The 24,740-nt window shown below is 45.7% G+C and overlaps 1 protein-coding gene across 1 annotated transcript in view; it reads left to right on the top strand.

Annotated features, from left to right (window-relative positions):
* GPC3 (glypican 3) overlaps positions 1 to 21,391 on the top strand; it is a 436,626-nt gene extending 415,235 nt beyond the window's left edge. Inside the window, exon 8 of the mRNA XM_056130281.1 lies at positions 20,846 to 21,391. Coding sequence (XP_055986256.1) covers positions 20,846 to 21,015 — 170 coding nt within the window. The 3' untranslated portion in view covers positions 21,016 to 21,391. The remainder of the gene's footprint in view (positions 1 to 20,845) is intronic.
* Positions 21,392 to 24,740: the final 3,349 nt, after the last annotated feature.

Genomic DNA, 24,740 nt, shown 5'->3' with positions numbered 1-24,740 from the left:
TCTGAGTTCCTTACATTATTTTACTGGACAAAGTTTGTGTCGGCTACAAAACGGGCCATTCATAACATGGATGAGAAAGAATTGAGGTAAGAATGAAGAGAGATTGTAGGATGTATAAAGACTCTCTCTCCTGAGGCCATTAAGAAATTCCAAATTGGCACTGTTTTGAATAGTGACATTGCATTAGCCTTGCTAATTTCACTCATTCAGGCTGATAGCCTGTTTACCAATAGGCTGTAGGAAACATTCCCAGAACTTCAGTAGTCTTGTGCTTAGGCTTCTCAACCAAGGTGTATTGGAGTTCGCAACACAGGTGATGGGGAGAGAAGTGAAAAAAGAGGGAGGTGGTGATGGCTAACAGAGCAGCATCTCTTAATCAGAAAGTCTTTAAAAGGGCGCCGATGTCTGTTTTCCTCAGTAAGCCAAATCCAATGCTGGCGAAGTAGCTTCACTTTTCTTTCCTGGAGCAGAAATGAGAATGCGAGACAGATTCCATGCCTCCTTTATCTTGTGGAACAGGAATAAATCCAAAAATAAAAATAAATAAATCTAAAAGAAACCTTTTGGATTCTCTGGCATTGAATCCGGTACATTTTGTAATTAGGACTAGGACCCATCTTGGAGGGGCAGGTGTTTATTTAGGTGGGAAGTCATTTGCTCTTCTTTTCCTGAAATGTGCCTATCAGCTGACAGATCCAGTCTGTGGTAGAGTTCCAGGGGAGAGGGAACTCCTGGTTTCAAGGAGTGCACCTTTAAAAGACATTCTCCTCAATTGCTCGTGACTGCATTGGCATCTCACATCATGCTAGAAAAATGTACAGAGGGAAATCTTCAGAGCCTTGCAAGCTGAGAGAGTAGGATTGCTGAGTGTTTGAAAGGGTTTAGGGTTTCCTTTGAAGAGCAGCTGCACCCCACCGCGCCTTTGCTCAGATACACCGAACACCAACGAGGCGGGTTGCTGGAAATGGCCCCCAGTGCCTGATGATGTGGGTCCAAACCTTTGCCACATCCGGCCCAGGGTTGCTGACTTGAGTTTCCTGTCAGTTGGTGTCTCAGACCCAAGCACAGTCTCCTTCTGTAATTGCTCTGGATCATAGGACAATAAAGATGAGAGGGGCCAGGGGCTGGAAAGATAGTATAGCATAGAGGGCCGCATAGGGCGCTAGTTTACACACAGCCAACCTGGGTTCGATCCCCACCATTCCATGTGGTCTCCCTAGCACTGCCAGGAGTAACCCCAGAGCATCGTCAGGTGTGTCCCAAAAACAAAGATGGGAGGGGCAGGAGACACATAGTTCAGCAGGTCAAGTGCTTGTCTTGTATGCGGATGCCCCAAGGTTCAATCTTTGGCACCAAATTGGTTTCCCTGAGCCCCCCCAGGAGTAGTTCCTGAGCACAGAGCCAAGAGGAAGCCTTGAGCACTGCTGTCTGTCGCCGCCAAAACCAAACTAAAATAAAAATCAGAGATGGGAGGAGGTGGATATAATAAAAGGGAATGGTAATGGGGAAGTTTGAGAGGTTTATTATTTGTTTATTTAGGGTTTTAATAAAGAAAATGTATTCATTAATCTTAATTTTATTAATTAAATCTTAATTTAAAACTTCATTTATTCAGAGATCAGCATCTAGAAGGGCTGGGAAGGGTGCATATGGGTTTCTACATGCAAGACATGTACCTTACCCACTGTCCTATCTCATCAGTCCTGAGAGATTCATTTAGATTCCAGAGCAGAGCTTCTCCAGAATATAAAAAAAAGAGTGGAGGGATCCTAGTCCTGGCTTTTTCAAATAACCTAAAATACCACACTTGGGCAGCTCGCTGAGGTGAAGTCATCGTTCCGTATCTGACCTCCCTTGGGAGGGCAGCCACTTGGTTCCGAGGGCTTTACAACAGGCTGAGCTTCCTGGCAGTACCCAGAAAGCTCTATGGCTCTATCTCTCCAGGTTTCCCTTCTTGGCGCTCTCAACAGGCTCTGCTCTTGCTCCGAATTCTCTAGCGCTTGGTTTGTGCCTCCCTGGTGGCATTTCACACCTTTGAACTTGGATACAGTTATTTTTGTACTTGGCTCCACTTGCCAGCAGGGCAGAGAGCCCATGGAAGCCAATGGCTCTGTAACCACAGGGGCACTTGGCACCGTGTCTAGCAAGCGGGTGCCTGTGTTTTAGTTCACTGTTGCCCCTCAGGCCACTCATACCCAGGGTCTATCTCCCATGGGCAGGTTCCAAGGCTCTGATCACTTCCCAGGTTGATGGTCAATGTTCCCAGCATTCAATTGTCCAGTGAATTCATTCTACTGGACACACTACATGTAACATCATCCCTCCCCTCACCTGTGCTTGTCACAGACTTCCTGCCCCTCCTTCAGGGATTCCTTTGTGACACCCCTTCCCGCTTTTAATTCCCAGTGTAGTTCAGGTCTGGCCATAATAATGAGGATCCCGAATTTAGTACGTTCTTCTTTCAATTATCATTTTTTCAAGTTTTTTTTTTTTTGCTTTTTGGGTCACACCTGGCGATGCACAGGGGTAACTCATGGCTCATGCACTCAGGAATCACTTCTGGTGGTGCTCGGGCGACCATATGGGATGATGGGAATCGAACCCAGGTCGACTGCGTGCAAGGCAAATGCCCTACCCATTGTTCTATCGCTCCAATCCCACTTTTCAAGTTTTTTTTTATGGAGGCACTGTGATTTACAAAGTTGTTCACCGTTGAGTTTCAGGCATACAATGTCCCAACACCAATCCTACCACCAATGTCTACATCCCCCCACCAGGATTCCCAGGTTCCCTCCCACCCTGCAGCCTGCCACCTGGACAGGCATATTTTTAAAGTTTGGTGGTTGGAGTTTGGGTGTCACGCTTTAGTGTTGTTAGTTCTGTGGTTCAGCTCTATGACAGAGCTACACCACTGAAGTAGCTATGTTATATATAAATCATGACAGAGTAATGTCATATAGAAGTAAATAAATCCTGTATTTTAAGGCCTTTAGGACCGAATTTGGGGAAATGAGTCCAACGCCAGGAGATCATTTTCTTTGCATAAACTTGTCCTCAAGACTGACTTTCCATACCCACAATCCTGTGCATTCTCTTCTCTGAGGCATGTTCTCAGCATCCTCCTGAAATTGTGAAGCTGAGACCCATTAGGAATAATAGAGGACCAAGGCAGGTCCAGAGCAATGCCTTGTGCAGTAGGATGGATTCCTCAATCCAGTCTGCGAGGCAGAGTTCAACACTGGGTTTCTCCATGAAAACGCTGTTGGGGCTGGAGCGGTAGCACAGTGGGTAGGGTGTTTGCCTTGCACACAGCCAACCCAGTTTCGATTCCCAGCATCCCATATAGTCCCCCGAATACCGCCAGGAGTAATTCCTGAGAGCAGAGCCAGGAGTAACCCCTCTGTATCGCTGAGTGTGACCCAAAAAGAAAAAAAAACAGAAAGAAAAGAAAACACTGCTGCCAACCTCTGAACAGAGGATGGATGGATGGAGTCACTTCCTAGCTCCTCTGTTTCTGCAGTTCTATCACTATCACTGTCACTGTCCTCCCGTTGTTCATCGATTTCCTCTAGTGGGCCCAGTAACTTTGTGAGACTTGTTACTGTGTTTGGCATATCGAATACATCATGGGGAGCTTGCCAGGCTTTGCTGTGAGGGCGCAATACTCTCGGTAGCTTGCCAGTTTCTCTGAGAGGGGTGGAGGAATTGAACCCGGGTTGGTCCGGTCAGCCTCACAAAAGGGCATGGCAAACACCCTACCACTGTGCTATCCCTCCGGCAGTTCTACTTGTTGCAAATGCAAAACTCACTTTCAATGAAGGTGATTTTGTTTTAAGCATTTTTGTGAGGGAGAGAGGTAGTACAACAGTTAAGAAGCTTGTCTAGCCTAAGGCTGCAGCCAGTGCTCTGGTTCCAGTCCCCACGCCACATGGGGTCTCCAGCACCTGCCAGGTGTGGCCTTTCAACACAGTGGGGGGAGGCGGGGCAAGTGGAAGAAAACAAATAGTTATTGCATTAGGATGATAATGTCCTAAGGTGATTGTCCCAAAGATTCCTTAATAGTTCCTTGCTCTGCTCTACATCACTTTGTCTTGTTTTTCCGGCCACACCTGGCAGTGCTAAGCTCTTGGCTCCTCACTCAGGGATCATTCCTAGTGGGATGCAGAGGGACTACATGGGGTGCTGGGGATCAGATCCAGGTGGGCAGCAGCAAAGCCTTTGTTCTAACTATTGTATAATCTTTTCAGTTCCTATGTCATTTTTTAAGGGGAAAAAATTACATTTCCCTTCTCAAAATCTTTCCGAGCCCACCTTTCTAACTTTCAGTCCTCTAACTTCTGTCTCCCAGGTAAGCTAGACTCTGGAAGTCATACTTGGGAGAAATATATCCAGAGGGGGCAGGTCATTGTTTGTGGCAAGGGAAGTGACAAGCAAAAGCCAGGCAGTGGTCAGTGGCTCATTGCATTGTATCCATCAGAATTGCATTGCATTGTATCCATACAGAATTTCTTGCCCAGGACTCAATGGAATGAGCCTTCTCCCCACCCACCGCCCCTGTTATCTGATGCATATGTATAGATAATACATTTGCTAGTTTAAAATCCTTTGCAGAGTTGTGAGAGTGGGGTGGGGAGGTTTGGGGGGACAGGACGCTTTCTTCTCTTGCTTTATATCCTCCGGGTCTGTTTGGGGCTTTGGCTTCAAGAATGCATTCATGTGTTGAGTGGTTTGAACATTAACAAAATAAAAGGCCTTTATCGAAAACAAGGGAGGATGGTTTGCAGGAGGAACAGATGGGGACCCTGTCTGGATGAGAGAGAATGAGAACCTGTCTGGATGAGAGGGAAAGAGAGAATGGCAGAATATCCTCTAAGCAGTGGTAATAGCAAGTAGTGGCCGTGGGCAGGAGATGCAAGCAAACATTAAGGAAACCAACAGCATTTACAGGGATGTGTTAATGAGAGAGAATGAGAGCATCATTTAAGCATTGGCTATAGCAATCAAACAGAAAGGAAACCAACTGCATTTACACAGATGTGCTAATGAACTAGACCTGGAGAATGAAAAAAAGGGAGAAAAAAATGAAGGGGGAGGGTAAACTTGCAAATTTCTGCTGAAGATAACAAACCCATCCCAAGGAGAGCCTTTCCCTGATAAAACAAACCGAAAGAAGGAATCCAAAGCTTGCTATTCAAACCCCTGTTCTCCCTTAAACACAGATCTGCTTGCTTGTCTCTCTGTCTCTGCTTGCTCTTCAGGCTCAAGGTTTTCTCTTCCTTTCTATCTCCTTGCCCCACATCATCATTCTATAGCACTGTAGTCCCGTTCTTCATTGATTTGCTCGAAGGGGCCCAGTAACTGTGAGACTTGTTGTTACTGTTTTTGGCATATTGAATACGTCATGGGTAGCTTGCCAGGCTTTGCCATGCGGGCAAGATACTCTCAGTAGCTTGCCAGGCTCTCTGAGAGGGGCGGAGGAATCGAACCCGGGTCGGCCCAGTCAGCTGTTGCGTGCAAGGCAAACGCCCTACCTGCTGTGCTGTGGCTCCAGCCCCACATCATTCTGAAGAAGTTTAATTCAATAAAGACTATCTTGCTTCATAAAAATGGAAAGAAAAGAGAAAAACTAGAAAACCCAGGAAAACAGGGGGAAACACGAATTAAGAGAATAGAAATATTAGAAATCTGAGAGTACAGTGAGTTGGGTGTTTGCCTTGCATGCAGCCACCCTGGTTCCATCCCTGTACCCTATATGATCTCCCAAACTCCCCCAAAAGTGATTCCTGATCTTCCAGCTGGGAGTAAGTCCTGAGCATTGCTGGGTGTGGCCCAAAACCAAACAAAAGACCATAAATCTGAGTGACCTTCCTTGGGGACACTCAAGAACAAACAGGCCTGGGAGGGGTGTTTCCAGCTCCAAAGAGCGGGCTGAGCTTAAAAAAGATTTGAAACTCCTGGGTCAGAGATCAAATCAGAGGCCCAGAGGAAAGGAATCCAAAAGATGAGAAGAGCACAAGGCTACAGAAGAAATGCAAGATCAAGGTCCTCCCAAGATAGTACCGGACTTAATGCCCTTGCCTTGCACATGGGTTATCACAGCACATGCTTCCCCAGTGCTGTCAGGCGTGATCCCAGAGCAAAAAGCCCATGTAAGCCCTGAGCACTGCTGGGTGTGGCCCAAACCCTCCAAATAAAAGAAATGATAGAATGCCCATCTTTTTTAAAAAATTAAAGCACTGTCATTTACAAAGTTATTCATGGTTAAGATTTAGACGTACAGTTTTGCAGCACAGACCCTACCATCAGTGTCAACTCCCCTCCACCAATGTTCCCACGTTCCTTTCCATATTCCCCTCTCCAGCCAGCCCACATGATATTCACCGTTCTAAGTTTTGTTCTTAGGTGTCTTGATTTCGTTGACAATGTGGTTTGGATATTTGGCTCTATCATTCACATTCACATCACCTTTGGACCTGAATCCCCTGACCTACCCCTGTTGCTTCTCATCTGTCTCTTCTACTTCCCTCCACTCTTTCTTTCTCCTCCCTACACTCAGACCAAGGTTTACCTGAGAATGCCCATCTTTGTATTGGAGGGAATGGCTTAGGCTCAGTAGAATGGCCACTGAGCCAAGGTTGGTCTAAATCTGCCCATCTTTTTAGTAGAGGGAATGAATAGTTTAGGATCAATAGAATGGTTGATTCTGTGCTTAGGTGTTGCTGCTGGCATCATTCAAGGGACCATACATGGTGCCAATATCAAACTGGGGTCAAAAGTATGCAAGGCAATTGCCTTAACGCCTGTATTATGTCTTCAGTCCCAGAACACCTGTCTTTAAGGAAAAACTGCTTGTAAAGGAATCAGAGAATGATCACAGAAGTAACAGATGAAATCCAGATTTAGTGGTATCCTGAAGTCAAGGCGTCTCCCAGTTTCAAGACACAGTAGCCAACAGAGTCGCATGCTGCGGAGAATGCAAAGAAAACCTCCAAAGGATCCATTCAGGGATTAACTATAAACTGGCTTAAGGGACTCAGTTGGGTATTGGGCTGATAAACACGGTTCTCATGACAGCTACTTAGCTCTCTAAGTTTAGAATAAGGTAAAGGTAAAGGTAAAGGCCCTCCCGTTGATCGTCGATTTGCTCGAGCGGGCCCAGTAACGTCTCCATTGGAGACTTTGTTGTTACTGTGTCTGACATATCGAATACTCTCGGTAGCTTGCCGGGCTCTCCGAGAGGGGCGGAGGAATCGAACTCGGGTCGGCCATGTTGGCCGCTTGTAAGGCGAACGCCCTACCCGCTGTGCTATCGCAAGGTAAAGGCCCTCCCGTTGATCGTCGATTTGCTCGAGCAGGCCCAGTAACGTCTCCATTGGAGACTTTGTTGTTACTGTGTCTGGCATATCGAATACTCTCGGTAGCTTGCCGGGCTCTCCGAGAGGGGCGGAGGAATCGAACTCGGGTCGGCCATGTTGGCCGCTTGTAAGGCGAACGCCCTACCCGCTGTGCTATCGCTCCAGCCCATTTTAGAATAAATCTTAAAAATCATTGAATTATACGGTTCAATTTTACTGACATGGGCAAGCATGATAGTCCAGAAATTGTATCTCTCAACAGTTTTTTAAAAAGTAAACATGAGGGGAAAATAATCTGCTAGATTTGGGACAGGCTCCGATTCTAAGGGAAGTCCTCCCCTATATAGAAGCTTCTTATATCTCCCCCACTCCTGCCCACCAGTTTAATCACTTCTCCCAAATTGGTTGGAGGAAGTTCCATGAAATAAAATGGCAGGAAGCAGGTGAACTGACTAATGCCATGTGTTTGATTTGCATATCAACATCCTATCCCCTATCTTAGAAGAATTGCAGAAGAGTTGTAATTTTAGTTTTTGGTTTGGGGGCTACCACCAGCAATGCTCAGGGTTTCTGGCTCTGTACTTAGAAATTACTCCTGGTGTTATTCTGAGGACCATATTGGGGTCAGCTGTGTGCAAGACAAGTATCCTACTCACTGTATTATCACCGTAGCCCCCCAAAAGTTGTATTTTTAACCATCTTTACTATTTGCAGTATGTGTTACCAGAAGAGGTTGGATTGCATTTTAATGTGTTCTGCACATGGGTTCTTTTCCTACAAGGTCTTTTCACTGTGGAATTTTTTTGGATGGAGGGTGGGGGTCAACCCCTGCCCACACTTCGAGCTTACTCCTGGCTCTGTGCTTACAGATAACTCCTGGCAGGGCTTGGGGGACTGTACAGGGTGCCAGGGTTGGAACCTGGGTCAACTGAGTGCTCAGCAACTGCCCGACCTGTTGTACTATCTCTCCCTCCCCTCACTGTGAAATATTATTTGCCTTCTGATATATTTTTTTGTGCTGAGAGCACAGCACCCTGTTCTTTTCAGCCACTATCCCTCTTAATTTGACTCAAGCTAATAACAAGATGGATATGTCTTGCTCGATGGGCACATTTAATTATGTTCTGTGCTAGGTAAATAGAACAGCCCTGTGCTTTCCTATTGACACAGAGCCTGGTTATCCTTGAGCCTATTAATGCTCATTTCCTGCAAATTGCAGCTTCTTTTCATTTGGGTTCAAGCGGTCCTGCTGCTTTGTGTGCTCCTTAGTGATCTGGCCACCACTCTTTGTAGCAGAACTTTTTCCTGTTCCCACTGACATCTTTGTAGCCTTGTTGGTATCTTTTATTTTTTTACCTTTCTGGGCCTCCCTTTGGACTTGCCTCCTTTGTTCTGAGCAATCTGTATGAGGAACATCCAGCTTTTTCTCCTTGATTGCCTTGGGTCCTTCCAACTTCTGCCCTAATCATGTTTCCAGAATGAGTTTTCTCCATTGGATCCCTTTTAACTTCCCCAGCAGCCAGAGTCACACCCTTATGTGACTGTACTGTATGGAGCAAGGTGTCTGTCACCTGAGAATTACAGCTAATTGTTTCCTTTTGGTAGGGGAACAAGTACTTGTCCGGGCCTGCAGGGGTTGTTTGATCTGCTGTCTAGGCGGTCTCCTCATCTGACCATCCCATCACACATTTATTTATCCTGTGGAGACTTTGCCCCTGCCTTAGCACACTGGATATATGGCGCACTTCTCTCTCCACCCTGCAAGCAGGCCAGCAGTCCCTCTCTTAAAAATTGTCTTGGTTGAGGGCCAGAGAGACATAGCATAGGCAATAAGGCCTTGCAACCCACCGACCCCTATTTTAATTCCCAGTACTGCATATGTTCCCCTTAGCAAATCCAGCAGTCACTCGAGCACATGAGCCAAGAATAGCAACCTGAGCACTGCTGGGTGTGGTCCAAACCAATAGTCTTGGTTAAGTTAAAGTGAGGTGTGTGTGTGTGTGTGTGTGTGTGTGTGTGTGTGTGTGTGTGTGTCGGGGGGGTGTTACTTAGGACCTGGATTCAGTTCCCAGCACTCCACATTCACATACGAGCACACACACACACAACCTGAACTTAATCATGGTATCCAAAATCCTCTGATCCCAGGCCTCTGATCTTAGGCACTTACCTTGCCTGTGGTTCAATCCCCAGCACCATATAAGATCCCATAAGCACCAACAGAAGTGATCCCTGAGGACGGAGGTTGGAGTAGCTCCTGAGCGTAGCCATTGTGGTCCAACCCTCCTCTACACACACACACACACACACACACACACACACACACACACACACACACAAAGACACTGATCCCATTTTTGGATAGAGATCCAAAGCAATGTCTTTACATTCCTCTTTAGACAGTGTCTGTGCTGTAGGAAGGAATGCAGAGGTCACATCAACCCTGTCCCTTCCCTTCACCCTTCTTTCCTGCCCTGAGACCTCTAGAGATCTAAATGAAACCCTAGACTCTTGGGGTTGGGAGGGTCATCCAGAAGTATTTGCCTTCACCCCTTCAGCCTGTGTTTGAATCCCTTCTCTGAGAGCTCTACCAAATGGCCATCCTGACTCTCACAGACATGGCACTGGGTATTAGAAACAGAAGTGAAAACAAAACCCTTTGCACTTAACAAGACAAGGCCCTATAATATCAGTTACCAAAATGATGTGGCAAGAAGAATCTCAGCTAGAGAAAGAGAAAAGGACCCAAATCCAGGAGCATATGAGTGTTTAGGAACAGAGGTACCTGATGCTAGTAGGACAAAGAAGGGAGCATGAGCTGAGCAACTGAAGGAAGGGAATGGAAACAGGGTAGAAGATGGAGGCAGAAGACACTGGAACTTCTCTCAAAGAAAATCAAGGGTAGTCAAGTGAGTGGGCCACATGGAACCCAAAAGCACATCAGAGGCTGGCAAACTTGCCCTGGGCCCAAGGCAATGGCCAAGGACGCTGTGAAGAGCAGAGAGACTCTTCTGGAGAGCAGCAGCTAGACCAAAGGGATGAAACTAATTGGACACAGGAAATGAGTTTCATGAGCAGTGGCAAGAGAAGAAGAGGGAACTAGAGACATGGAAAGGGGGAGGAAGGACTGCAAACACAGAACTTTTCGGTTAAGGTATTGTATTTCTTCCCGTGCCAGCCTATAATTGTATTTTCCTGGCAGTCGTCCCGCGGCCCTCTGCAAGGGGAAAGAGGTGCTGGCATGCACTCCGGCAGGGATTGAAGTCTTACCGCTTTGTACTAGTACAGCTGGGCAAAGGACTTCATTATCCGAGTTGAATTTTGATGTCACTGAGACAGGCCCTAAAATTTCCATCAGCAGTCTCCCTTGCATTTGGGAAGTAGTGGCAAATGGAAAGGGACGTAGTGTGTATCCAGGGGTAGGTGGATTGTGAGGCCAGGGCAGGGCTCAAGGTATGGGAATGCAATCTTGAGGGTTGAGAGTGAGCAAATAATGGAACCTGTTCAGCAGCAAGCACATCTCCTGCCCCAGCATGGTACACAGAATGCCAGCCTGTGTTGGCTGGTTCCACAGCAAGACATCAAGTTCCAGGCAGCAAAAGGGTAGACGAAAATATTCTTTGTGTAGACTATCCACAGTGATGCCATGGATATTGAGAACTGGCTCTCTTGTCTGGAGGCCTTTGAAATTTAGGGGTCGTGTTTTGAGCCATGCCCTTTGCATCCAGAACCACCTTACCCTGGGCCTAGCCTTTCTCTCTCTTGTCTTCATCCAAGATCACAGCAAGACACCTCTTGCTCCACCCTTGGGAAATCATCCATTAATAAGAATGGAGTTGCTGAGATGGTTGTCTACTTCCACTGCATATTCCCAGTAGGCTGGGGATTGGGGCAGGCTCTGATTCATGCAATCATTCCATGAGCATGTCTGATTAACTGACTTTGCTGTGTGGGAGCTCCAGGGAGGAAGAAGGCTCCTCTTTTTACACTGAGGGGGCTTAGTGCTATAATAAGAGGACAATCCAAATGAGGGACAGCGAGGGAAGTGATTCATTTGGGCTGGGGTGAGAAGGAAGGGAAGGCTTCCTGGAAATTGTATCATGTAAGTTGAGAGGAGGAGAAGAGAAAAGAGAGAATATGTGTATGTGTGCAAGTTCACGCACACATGCTTGAAGAATTAGATGGGAGCTGGAAACTGGAAAGCTAGACAAGATGGGATAGAGAAGTTCATGGTTGACAGGATAGGACTTGTTCCTAAATGGAGCCATCAAAGGATTTTGCGGGAGAGAAAAAGGTTCTACCATATGTGATTTTGATAAGAGTATTGTCTTTTTTCCTGTGGTCACATTTCTTCTTCCTGGATAATCAAGGAGTCATTGTAGAGGAAGGAGGATCTTATCGAAGTGGGCATCAAGAAAACAGGGAGTGGATGTGGGGAGAAAGGCTGAATGAAAGAGAAAGCATGGGCAGCATCTAAAGACAAAGGAGAGGGTGCCTAGATTCAAAGACAGGAAGGCCCAAGGATGGAACCTGGATGACAGTGGGCTCTTCCAAATAGGTTCAGGAGGAAATAGTCTCCAAGTCTCCAGATCCCATTGATGCGTTCACCATTTGCAAGTTTTTGAGGAGTGAATCAACTCAGATGGAACAACTTAGGCTTTTCCTCTCCAGAGGATGAGGATACCTGCCTACTTGTGACGTTCCTGCATTAGGCTAAGTGTATTCTGGGATCTGATCTATGGATTTCGTGTTCACAAGTTTCCTTCCTGTTGAAAACTGCCAGCACATTGCAAACATTTCAGTATTCTGGGATGTTATTCACAAGATCATAATGGTTGATTAAGAATGGAAGATTGGGTTCACTTTGGCAGCATGGGTACTAAAATGGGAATGATAGCAAGGAGATGAATATGGCCCCTGTGTGTGGAAGACATGCAAATTCATAAAACCTTCCCAATGAGAAGGGGGAAATGTGAGATTACCAGACTTTGGGGTGCCCCATCTAAGTCTATCTTAGCCTACTAAAACCCTACCCCAAATGTCATCAGTGAACTTTTCATTCAGCATACCAGAAACCTTATTTTTCTTTTTGTTTTTGCTTGGGGGCCACACCCAGCAATGTTGGGGCCTAGTCCTGGCTCTGTGCTCAGGGATCACTCCTGGCAGTGCTTGGGGGACCATAGGGCTTGCTAGAGAACAAACCCTAGACTGCTGTGTACAAGGCAAGCACCTCACCCACCATGTTATCACTTCGGCTTACATCTCAGAAACTTCTGAGACCACTCCCTTGCTCTCCGAGACCCTCAACAGCATGGGGTTTGATTCGAATCTGAATTTTTTGTATTTTCCTTCCACATCCTAAAATCCCAATGTTGCATATTTCAGCAGCTACATCATGCCCAAAATTTATATTGTAAACAGAGCTCTTTGGAGCTCAACTATTAAAAAAATTTTCAGAAATGGGGACAGAGTGTATGCTTTGATTTTTAAAATGTGGTTTCAGCTTAGCATCATTTATGTGAGTCACAAAAAGTAAATGCAAGCTTCCTGAGTTTGTATAAAAGGTTTTCTTCATTCAAACAGCCTCAAATTCTTGACAAAAATTGCCCTTTTCCTCCATTCCCAACTAAGAAGCCATATCTGTGATTCTAGGGTAGTACTTAAATATCCATTCCCTTTCATTTTGGGCAGTTTAACCTGATTTTCAACGTACTAAGAGGTTATTATTTGGGGGTGGATGTTTCTGTAACAGGTACATTCATACACACTAGGAGGTAAAAATACTAGAGTAGTAATGTACTCTCCTTAGAAATTGGAATGAGCCCCCAGAGGCCACTATCATTTGGTTTCTATAGAATTTTTTAAAAAATTTTAATACATAATGTCAACTTTTCCAGTTTTAAATTCATAATATAAAATATTTCAGGATTCTCCAAATCTGTTTTTTCATATTTGAAATGAAATTCTTTCCATTTATATTATATATTAATTTTTATTTATATTATATATACATTTATTTCTTTTTTATTGAATCACAGTGCAATACACAGTTACAAAGTTGTTCATGATTAGATTTTAGTCATACCATGTGCCAACACCCATCCGTTTACCAGTGTATATTTCCTCCCACCACCAATGCTCCCAGTTTCCCTCGCACTCACCACCCCTCTGCCCTGACTGCTTCTACGTCAGTCACTTTTCTTCTCTGTCTCTGTCTCTCAGTCTCTCTCTCATTCTCTGTCTCGCTGTCTGTCTGTCTCTTCTTCTCTCTTTTTGGGCATTATCATTTGCAACACACATACTGAAAGGTTATGTATATCCAAATCTATTTTTATCACCCCAAACAGAAACCCTGTGACTATTAAGCAATAGCTCCCAATTGTCAGTTCTCTTCACCTTCTCCATCACCCAAGTGGGATCCTGGTAGTGACATGTGCTCCAACTCCACTGATTCTCACTAACTCTTAGCCCTATCACTCCCTCTGGGAATGAGGGAACCTCCACTGTGGGCAGGAGAGGTGTGGGGGAAGCTATGATTCCTGGGGCGCTGTTAGGTTGCTGTGTGGGCAAGCAGGCTCTGGAGACATGGGAGTCATAGTCATGAAACTCCTGTGGAAGGTGGTGACAATTCTGGGAGTGGTGGAGGAGGACCGGTATCCACACTACCTACTCACATTGTCAGTTTCCGTGATTGAATTGATCTGGGGCTGGGAATAGGGCTTGATTCATGATGTACCTAAACAGGAGAATAGTAGCCTATATTATTTTAAAAAGGAGATTCTAGTCTAGAGACTTCTTTTCCAAAGGGATTAAGGGCTGTATTTATTCTGTTCCTTGGGCCACACTTTACAGTGCACAAGGACTAGTCCTGGCTCTGTGCTCAGGAATGACCTCTGAGAGTGCTCAGCGTACTCTATCCTATTTCGCAAATCTCCTGTACCGTTTCTCCAGCCCTTTTCCCTTCATGACTGAATGCAATAATGAAGAATGGTTAATGATGAAACCCTCCAAATGCCATTTTGTACTAAAAAAAAAAACAACTAAACACAAGCTGGAGTGATAGTATAGCAGAGCTGGTGTTGTCTTGGACACAGCTAACCTGGGTTCAATTCCCAGCACCACCAGGAGTGATTCCTGAGCACCTCCCGATGTGACCCCAAACAAGCCAGCAGCAACAACTGAAATCTAGAAAGGGGTGGCCAGAGTGATGCACTCAGCAGACCTGGGTTTGATCCTCGGCATCCCGTATGGTCCCCCGAGCACCGCCAGGTGTAATTCCTGAGTGAAAAGCCAGGAGTAACCCCTTAGCATTGCCAGGTGTGACCCAAAAAGCAAAAATAATCTAGAAAGGGGCCAGAGAGATAGTACACCAAGTATAGCTCTTGCCTTTCATGCAGCTGATTCTGAACACCAGCAGGTATGGCCCACATACACACACACATCACCACAAAAAGGGAACACATTGCTCTCCTTCATGTCCATACCATCCAAGGGTGAGCATTTGCGTCCAAGTATATGTGTAAGACCTCAGTGGCTTTGTAAGGGCCCCAAGACTTGTCTCTTTGGCTGACATCTTCCTTGGCTGCCTATGCGCTCCTGCTTGGTCCACCCCAGGACCAGCAACTATTGTCCCACAGCTTTGTGATGGTGTCAGGGTTGAAAGAAAACAAAAACAGTCTAGCATGTATGTCTTGCTGGCCAGAGTCCTTCATCCATGATGAGATAGCTTTGAATTTGGTAGTGGATAAGTTGGCGCTAGATTAGTTATGAATTTGGTAGTAGATTAACACGAGAAAAAGAATTGTTTTAGATGTTCACAACACACATCCCCAGTAAAGCCATGGATAGATTTCCTTTTCATATGGGGGCCCTCTGGGTGGCGGGGATGGGCCCTGGTACCTTGGCTAGGGTGGACTGAGGAATGATTGCTAACTGCAGCAGAACAAGCCTTGGAATAGCAGACAAATGCAACCAGGAGGGCGAGGGAACTGGAAAGAGGGGAGAGGCTCTTTTCTTTGTACACAGCTGACCCAGCTCTGATCCCTGGGATGACCAATGGTCCCCCAGCTGTGCCAGGAATGATTTCCTGAGCACAGATTCAGGAGCAAGCCCTGAGCATAGCTGGGTATGACTCCCATAACAAAGACAAAACTTGAAGAAAATTTAGCAATTGTCCAGCCCACCCTCCAGATTTAATGGATGGGGTGACTGAGGTCCCCAAGAAGAGGGAAGTGACTCACCGAAGGTGAAAGAGCTAAGATGAGGCTAGGAAGGAACCCAGAACTTCAGGCTCCCACTGTGATATCGCCTGCTTTGGGAATTCCACTAGGGGATCTGCTTAATTTAGGAAACAGGGATTCCCCACTGAGCACTTGGCTCTACCTAGAAGGCTTTTCCACACTAGGTGCAGACCTTCCTGACTGCTGATTATTTTAAAAGGATTATCGAATCTGCAATACAAAGCAGGAGGGTAAAAGGAGAGGCAGACTGAGTAATTAGTACAGATTGTTGGGCTACTCTCTGGGCAGAATGAAACTGATTACAAATAGGAACAGATTATGGGATTTAGTATGACATTCTCTTTGCTGGCCTGAAAGATTCTCCCTGACAATTCACTCCACGATAGAAGCAATTGGTGTACGTGTCCTAATATGTCCCTTCTCCAACAAAGCCGTGTTCTGGAAAATCACTGGTAAACATACATGTATATGCATTTTCAAGAGGATGGGCCATGATGATTCCCATAACACATCTGGTTTGTAGCAAACTGGGATGGTTTTGGTTTAGTGTAGATTAAGAGTAGGTTTGGGGTTTGGGGTGTTTTGTTTTGTTTTGTTTTGGTAATTCATTACATTTGCTCCTGGCTGATCCTCAGATCCTGTTCCCACAGGCTTCTTGTTGCTTCTCCCACCGAGGGGTATCCTCCAATCTGTTAAAATAATCTTTTCAGGGGCTGGAGAGATAATACTGAATTTAAGGCTCTGCCTTGCACATAACTAACTCCACTTCCATTCTGTCACCATGTATGGTCCCCCAAGCATTGCCAGGAATGATCCCTGAGCACAGAATCAGGAGTTAGCCCTAAGCACTACCAGGTATGACTACAAAACAAAACCAAAAAAATTTTTTTTTCAAGAACCCCAAATCAGATTGTGTGATTTCTTCATTGAAACGTATTCAAGGGCTCCCAAATGTTGCCCATACTATAAAGTCTTCGAATTTTGAATCCACCAAGGTTTGGCCTTTACTTGTCCTTCCGGCCCTACCTTTGATTTCCCATGCCAAGACACCCACCCAAACACAACAGTAGACATTTGGTTCCTTACGAAATCTTTCTTCCTCCATTCACTGACCTGGTGACTGAGCTCAAGCTGAGTCCTCAAGCTGCCTAAACTGAAGAACCTTTTTCCTTTAACTCTTCCAGAAATAAATTATATCCTTATTGGTCCAAGAAATCCTCCCATAATCTTCCTATTTGGAATGTCCATATGCCTACTAGGCCTGTGATTTGCTTAAGCCTTTACCTGAACTCTTTCTACTTCCTGCCAAGTGTCTAGTTGGTTTGTCTATTGGCTTATTACTCTAACCAGAGGATGGAATTCCAGAAGGGAGATAATTTGCTCTTCTCCAAACTCCTAGTGCAAATGCTTGGAACAAACAGGTCACCATGAAGCTTGATGAATTAAATTATATTCTATTTCCTCTGTCAATGAATGCTCATATATGTGTGTGTATATTTGGGGGGCTGATTGTAGGGATTTTGAGCCATACCTGGCAGTGAGTGCTCAGGGGTTACCTCTGGCTCTGTGCTCAGGAGTCAGCCCTGTTGGTGCTCAGGGAACCAGCCATCTGTGGTATCAGGTATTGAACCCGAGTCAGTGTGTTGCAAGGCAAGCACCTTACCTCCGGTCCTATCTGTCCAGTCCCCAAACACTGACTTTTGTCATGCTTCTTAGAAGTTCTCCTAGGCAAGAGATATATCTGGGGGTTCAAGAAGGCATCCATGATTATTGCTTAATCACTGGCAACTGGTATACAACAACAGATGGTAGCATTTCCTTTGAGGTTCAGAATCAGATCTGTTCAAATAGCATGTGTGCCATTTATCAGCTATGTAAATATGGGCCAAGAAAAATGTAGTCTTCATGAACTAAGAAAGTAGTACGGGTATTGGCCTTGTATCCTGCCAACACAGGTTCAAATCTCTGGTGCTGAGCCCTGGGGCCTTGGTCCCCCAAGGTGTTTGAGCTCCCTCGTCAGAGTGATAATTATTATATTATCTTTTAGTATTACCAATAATGTCAAATCAAGTGAAATAATGTATGTGAATAGCTTAGCACAGTGTTCAGGACACAATGAGAATTTAATCATCTATAATCAGTTTTGGAAGGAGGAGGGTGGATTGGGTGCTATACCCAGTAGCACTCAAGGGACTCTGTGAAGTGCTGGGGAGCCAGTAAAGATCAAGCAGGGCAATGGCCTTAACCCTTCTCTCTCTGTCTCTCTCTCTGTCTCTCTCTCTCTCTCTCTCTCTCTCTCTCTCTCTCTCTCTCTCTCTCTCTTTCTCTCTCTCTCCCTTGTATGCAAGCTCTCTCTCTCTCTCAGGTCCAAGGGTAATCGTTTTTTCGCTTGTTTGTTTGGGGGCCACACCCAGCAATGCTCAAGTTTTACTCCTAGCTCTATGCTCAGAAATCACTCTGGTGGGCTTGGAGGACCATGAGGGGTGCTGGGGATCAAACCCACGTCAGCCACGTGCACAGCAAGCACCCTACCACTATACTATTGCTTCAGCCCTGGTGATCATTTTTTTTTTATCTTTGGAAAACCTCCGATCTAAGAACTAGAAATAACAAAAGAGGTAGCCCAACCAATAATGTACAATTGCTGGCTTTAGCTTCATTGAGTGGGTGGGTGGGGGAACTTGCCGTAATCGCTCTGGTAGACACGATGCATCTTGTTAGTGGATTATTTGAAGAGCCAGATAAATGGTGTAGGAGCTGAGTGGCCACAGTAACAAATGTCTCATCTTGATGTGGGGTAAGGGAAGCAGCCAGAAAAAAAAGCTGAAAGTGCTACCAAGAGTGCTCTTCAGCAGGTCAGCTCTAAAAATACTTTCCTTCATTGAAGTGGCGAAGTTGCCATGAGACTCGAGGCTGGGCTTTCAACAGATCAGGCCATATGTGCTCTCAACTTGGCTGAAATCTGATCGTGACCTAAGCCTGCTCCCTCCTCGCCAACTGCCGGCTGACCTCGGCCTTCTCTGTGCTCTGCATAGTTCACCTCTAAGATTCAGAGGGCTGATGGACAGGTAGAGCATGGCTTTGGGGTTCCTTTTTCTCTCTTCTATTGCTTTGATTTATAGTGAGGGGGAAAGAAGAGCAAGTTTATAAAGCTTGCAGCAGCAGTTTTCCCTGCGTGACAGGGTTTTTAGGAAGTTTGATTTTAAAATTCTTTGAAATTATTGCGTGGTGCTCAAGACAAAAGACTTTCTTAACTTGGGTTGGAGAGCTAGGACCAGGGTGAAGAGAACTTGCCTTGCACGCAGCTGACCCTGCCTAGGCATAATCCCGGAGTGCAGAGCCAGGAATAGCCGCTGAGCACCATCGTGTATGGCCCCCAAACTGCAAAACAAGAACTAAAAAAGTCAATTGAATCCCATTTCTTTTAGAGCAATGAGAAGTAACTCTAGTTGATATAAGAAAACCGGAGTAATTATTTGTATGGTGTACAATAGGTGGGGGAGTCCATAAGCTGGAGGTTATTGAAATTAATCAGAAAATGGTGACTACCCGTTAGAGGAATCTGGCTGCAGAGAACCCGACCTGACCTGGTTTCAATCCTTCGCACTCACTGCAGAGGGTCCCTTGAGCCCCACCAGGAGTGGCCCCCCAAATAAAACAATTCATAAACAAACAAAAACCCCAAACTCAACTGAAAAGGCATGAGATTCACTTAAGCAAGAAGAAACATAGCTAGTAAACTTAGAAAACTTCGATGAAATTAGAAAAACTAAAATTAGAAACCTCATCCTCCGTACTGGTCATCAAATGCATGAAAATTCAAGGCTCCTTAAGATACAGTGGACTCAGATACCCAAAGCATGATGGCTACACCACTGTTGAGGACATTGCACATGGCGAGTGGACGGGTTTAAAATGCTGTTCACAGTCCAGGTCATCAGACACCCCCCACAGCCTCTGACCTCCTTGACCTTGCTGCCTGCTCTCACCAGTGCCAGCCTCTAAGCAGCCCTGGGCCTGAGCCCTTGCTCTGCAGGCATCCTGGCCGAGCCGAGTCCTCCCTCATCCTTGCTTCCTGTGACTTACTGAGTTTCATCCCCGGTAAGAGGAGCCCTTCCTGCTCCTTGCTTCCGTCCCTCTGGGCAATCTCACTCATCTCCTCTGCCACTGTGGTGATGCAGCTCAGGGTCCCACAGGGAGCCTTCCGGTGCCCATCAGCCCTAAGACACTTGGCTGGTCAGAGATGGCGAATGTCACCTCACATTCACCAGCTCTATGGAAATAGAAACCTGGCTACGGAGTCTCGCAGAGCCAGCAAAGCTGTTTGGAACTCCAACTCTGGAAAAGCAAAGCTGAAAGGCAGGGAACCTGGGCCAGGGTCAGCCATCTTGAGTTTCCCAGCCAACCACTGTAGACTTAGAATTACTTTCATAGATTTTCTTTAGATTTACCTTGACACTCGGGCCAACCTCAAGAGCTAATTTCTTTTTTTCCCATTTATCTTATATTTGTTCTAATAATGAAAGATTTACTTGCCTCACTGTTACTCTGTTAATATAAAAATACCTCCCCTGGGAGTATTTGTTTTAATTTTATTTATTCATTTATTTATTTATTTATTTATTTTTATTAGTGAAATACAGAGGCAGAGGGGGATGGGGAGGTGGGAGGGATACAGGGATCAGTGGTGGTGGAGAATGGGCACTGGTGGAGGGATGGGTACTCAATCATTGTATAACTGAAACCCAAGCAACATCAGAGTGATCCTTGAGGACAGAGCCAGGACCGTGGCTCAAAATAACAAACACAAAAGACTGAGCTTTGTAGGGGAGGGTATGTTGCAAAGGGGTTCACAGGGAAACTGGGTGGTGTCAAAGAGAAGAGGGAGCAACCAGTTGGCTTGCCATCAAGAGATCTCTGAAAGGAGCCCCTCTAGACCCCATACTCAGCCTCCTCCTCTCCTGGAGGTCTTCCTTTGATTCTACTTTGATTCTATTCACATCTTTTCCTTAGGGGGCCCTGCAGGGGATGAAACCCAGGTTTCTTGCCTGCAGGGTACATACTTTTCCACTGAGCCACATTCCTGACCCCTGGCTCCTGGAGGTCTGGTGTGGGGAATGCCAAGAAAAAAAATTCCAGCTGGGAGGGGGAAGTTGTAAATCCAGTTCCAGGGCTTCAGCCCTTGGACAAGGGTCCATTCGAGGCCTTGGGAATTGTGTCTTGAACAAAGGTCTTCTTTTCTATTGACAGAACTGGCTTATGACCTGGATGTGGATGACTCTGCCGGAAGCAAGCACCATGTGAACCCGAATGACAACGAGATCATTGCCTCCCACAACCTTGGGAGTGCCCGTTCCCCGCTGAAGGTTCTCACCAGCCTGGCCATCTCCGTGATGTGCTTTTTCTTCCTGGTGCACTGACTCCCCAGTGCCCAGGACATGTGCTGCCCTGCAGCACCTCCGTGGTTTACCTCTATTGTGGGAACCACCTTTTTATTTTTTTTCTATTTTTTTTTTATTATACCCACCTTCTCCAGCCATTCAAGTAGAAGACAAACCATCTGTGGCGTTTTCGAAAATCGAATGGTCTTATTAGGCAGAAGGTCCATTTTAGTAGTAGTCTAGCTTGTCCTTTTACAAAAAAAAACAAAAAAATTTAAAAAAAGAAAAAAAATATTGTGCCAAATTTGTTTTCTGTTTGGCTGCTAGAGCATGGTTACCATGTCTCTCTCCTTCTTTCTTTCTCTTTGCATGGATTTCTTTGGACAAAAAAAATAATAAATACTCAAATAAAAAATGTATCGGGTCTCTTTTTTTTTCGGGGGGATTGTTTGATAAGCTCTGGTGTTTGGTGATTCTGCTGTCCTTGCCATGTTTATATTTCGCAGCTAAAATTTCTGTGCAGAAAAACAGACTCTCATCAGGCACCAATGGGTCTTGGAATTCTATCTCCTTGCCCCCTTTTTGGGGAGGAGTGGGGAACTGAACCACACAGTAATGTTCAGGAGTTATTCCTGGCTCCTGTACTCAGGAATGATCCATGGCAGTGCTGGGGATAGAATCAAAGTTTGTTATATGCAAAGCCCATGATTTTTTTTTAATTTTTTTTTATCACTGTGGGAAAAGTTACAAAGCTTTCAGGTTCAAGTCTCGGTCATGCAATGATCAAACACCTTTCCCTTCACCAGTACTTATTTTTCACCACCAAGAACCCCAATATACCCCACCTCCCATTCCTCCCAATGCCTGTAAGATGAATTCTACTTAACTATCTACTTTGATTACATTCATTATTTCGATAAAAGATGCACCATTATTGTTTAGAGTTTACACCCAACAATTAACTTTTTTTTTACAACCAACCAGTTAACTGCTGAAAAGGCATTGTGAAATAATTTGTAAGAGAGTCATATGATGTTACGCGGCCACAATAGCGGCCGTGCAATTTTGAATTTCTGATATTTTACTTATTAAGTCTGGAGGGATTTCTGTGAAGAGCCAGATAATTACGAGATTGGTTTCTGTGACTCTGGAGCCATGGCCGTGCCGGAGAGCTGCTTGTGGGGGGGCAACTTGTGATCTCGGTAGGGCATGAAGGATGAACCGGGAATGCCCCCCTTTCCATGAGGTTGCAGCTGCCCCATCACCGCAGGCTCATACCTGGCTTTCCTATAAGCCCCAAGGTGGCTGCCATGTTGCTGCCCAGGGCGAAAGAGGCAGAAGGGAGTGACACCTCTTCCCTCCCAGGGAGGCATGGTACCGTGGATTAAGGCATAGTCCATTCACTTTTCTGCCTCAAGCTGCCCGGCTTTGCATTAAGTCCTTGTGCCTCTGGAGCTATGGCCGTGCCAGAGAGCTGCTTGTGGGGGGCAACTCGTGACCTCGGTAGAAAGCCCATAATTTAATCCCTGTATTATCTCTCTCTGCTGGAGCGATAGCACAGTGGGTAGGGCATTTGCCTTGCACGCAGCCAACCCGGGTTTGATTCCTCTGTCCCTCTCAGAGAACCCGGCAAGCTACTGAGAGTATCCCGCCCACACAGCAAAGCCTGACAAGCTCCCCGCAGCATATTCGATATGCCAAACACAGTAACAACAAGTTTCACAATGTAGACGTTACTGGTGCCGACTTGAGCAAACCTATGAACAACGGGGAGGACAGTGCTGCAGTGGTACCATCTCTCTAGGGTCTTAACCACATGTTAATTTTTGGTTTTAGGGCCACACCCAGCAGTGCTCAGCACTTAATCCTGGTTTGTGCTCAGGGATCACTCCTGGAAGGACTTTGGGAACTATAGTGCTGGGTCACCCTGGTCAGCTGTATACGGGGCAAGGCCCTACCCCCATACTATCACTTCACTCCTCCCCACCCACCCACATTTTTTTTGTTTTTGGCCACACACAGCAATGCTCAGAAGTTCCTGGAACTGCACTCATGAATCACTTTCTGGTGGGGACATAGGGGACCATATGGAACAACAGGGATCAAACTGGGTTGGCCTCGAGCAAACCAAGTGCCAAACCCACTGTGCTATCACTCAGCCCTGTCACACCCACATTTTGAATGGGACTCAATCAATCCTAGCCTTACACCCCAGCCAAAGCCTTTCATTTCCTGGATACAACCAAGTGACACTTGTGACTTTACAAACCTTCCTTTAGAGTATCTTGTCTAAAGAGCTGGAGCAATAGCACAGCAGGTAGAACTATTGCCTTGCACACGGTCGACCCGGATTCGATTCCCAGCATCCCATATGGTCCCCCAAGCACCGCCAGGAGTAATTTCTGAGTGCAGAGTCAGGAGTATCCCCTGTGCATTGCTGGGTGTGACCCAAAAAGAAAAAAAAAAGAGTATCTTGTCTAAGCCAAAATTGTCTCCAAAAGTTTCCTCATCTCTCATTACACATTGAACTTTGCTTAACATGCTTAGCCCAGTTAGAAATCCTTCATGCACATAGAGTTAAATGATTCCTATGTCTTTTCTGCCCAACATAGAGAAGCTGGACCCCCAAGGGAGTTAAGAAATCTCCTCCAGCTTCTTTCTTGTTGTTTCTCATCTTTCTTCAGTGACTGCCCATGACTTACCCAGAAGCGACCCTGGGTCCATTTGTCAAGAAAACCTTGGTTTGTTGGAGCCAGTTGCTCACTCCTAGCCTCAGATGAACTCACCAACATCCAGTTAACTCAGCAACTAGGTTTTGCGGACATAGTTGCTGGGTGTCACATACGATCCTTGATATAGAAGACAAAAAACTTGACCTCTGCCCTTCTGGAATGAAAGGTCTGTTTCAATATGAATTTTTGTTATTTAGGCAATCACTCCTAGTGGTGCTCAGGGATCACTTCTGGCAGTGTTTTGGGGGGAACCTATGGGATGCCAGGGATCAAATCCTGGTCAGCCGCATGCAAGGCAAGTGCCCTGCCTGGTGTACTATCTCTTTGCCCCCACTCCAATATGAATTTCAATTTTTTTCTTTTGGGGGATGAGTTTTGGAGGGTCACAGCTAGTAGTGCCCAGGGATTACTCTTCACTCTGTGCTCAAGGATCACTTCTGGCAGTGTGTGTCTGTGTGAGTTGGGGGGAGGGCATGTATAAGCTGTGCTGGGAATGAAATTAGGGTTGGTCACATGCAAAGCAAAAACCTTAAATCTTATTCCTTTTTGCCTATTAACATTTTTATTATTCCAGGGAACAGGAATTGTATACAAATGACAGTAGACCCTTTCCTCTTAATTTTAATCTTAAAAGATAACTCAAGATTCTCAAGAAAGAAAACCTATACTTGGGGGCTGGAGCAATAGCACAGAGGGTAGGGCATTTGCCTTGCACATGACCGACCCAGGTTCAATCCATGGTATCTCATGTGGTCCTCCAAGCACCGCAGGAGTAATTCCTGAGTGCAGAGCCAGGAGTAATCCCTGAGTATCCCTGGGTATGACCCCCAAAAAAAGCAAAAAAAAAATTTTAATTATAAAAATTTAAAAAGAAAACCTATACTAAACCCTAAACCTAATCCTAAACCCTAGACTAGCTCCCTAGCCCCTAATACTAATTTCATCCCCGTTATTTTGTCTATTGTTGGCCTGGTATTAAAGTGGATCTTTGGAGGTAGGGATTTGTGCCAGGTTGGTGGTGCTCAGGGGCTA

The sequence above is a fragment of the Sorex fumeus genome, unplaced genomic scaffold, assembly GCF_029834395.1.
Source record: "Sorex fumeus unplaced genomic scaffold, SorFum_2.1 ptg000075l, whole genome shotgun sequence".
NCBI lineage: Eukaryota > Metazoa > Chordata > Mammalia > Eulipotyphla > Soricidae > Sorex > Sorex fumeus.
The sequence above is the reverse complement of the archived record's forward strand: the minus strand, read 5'-3'. Positions and strand labels throughout refer to the sequence as shown.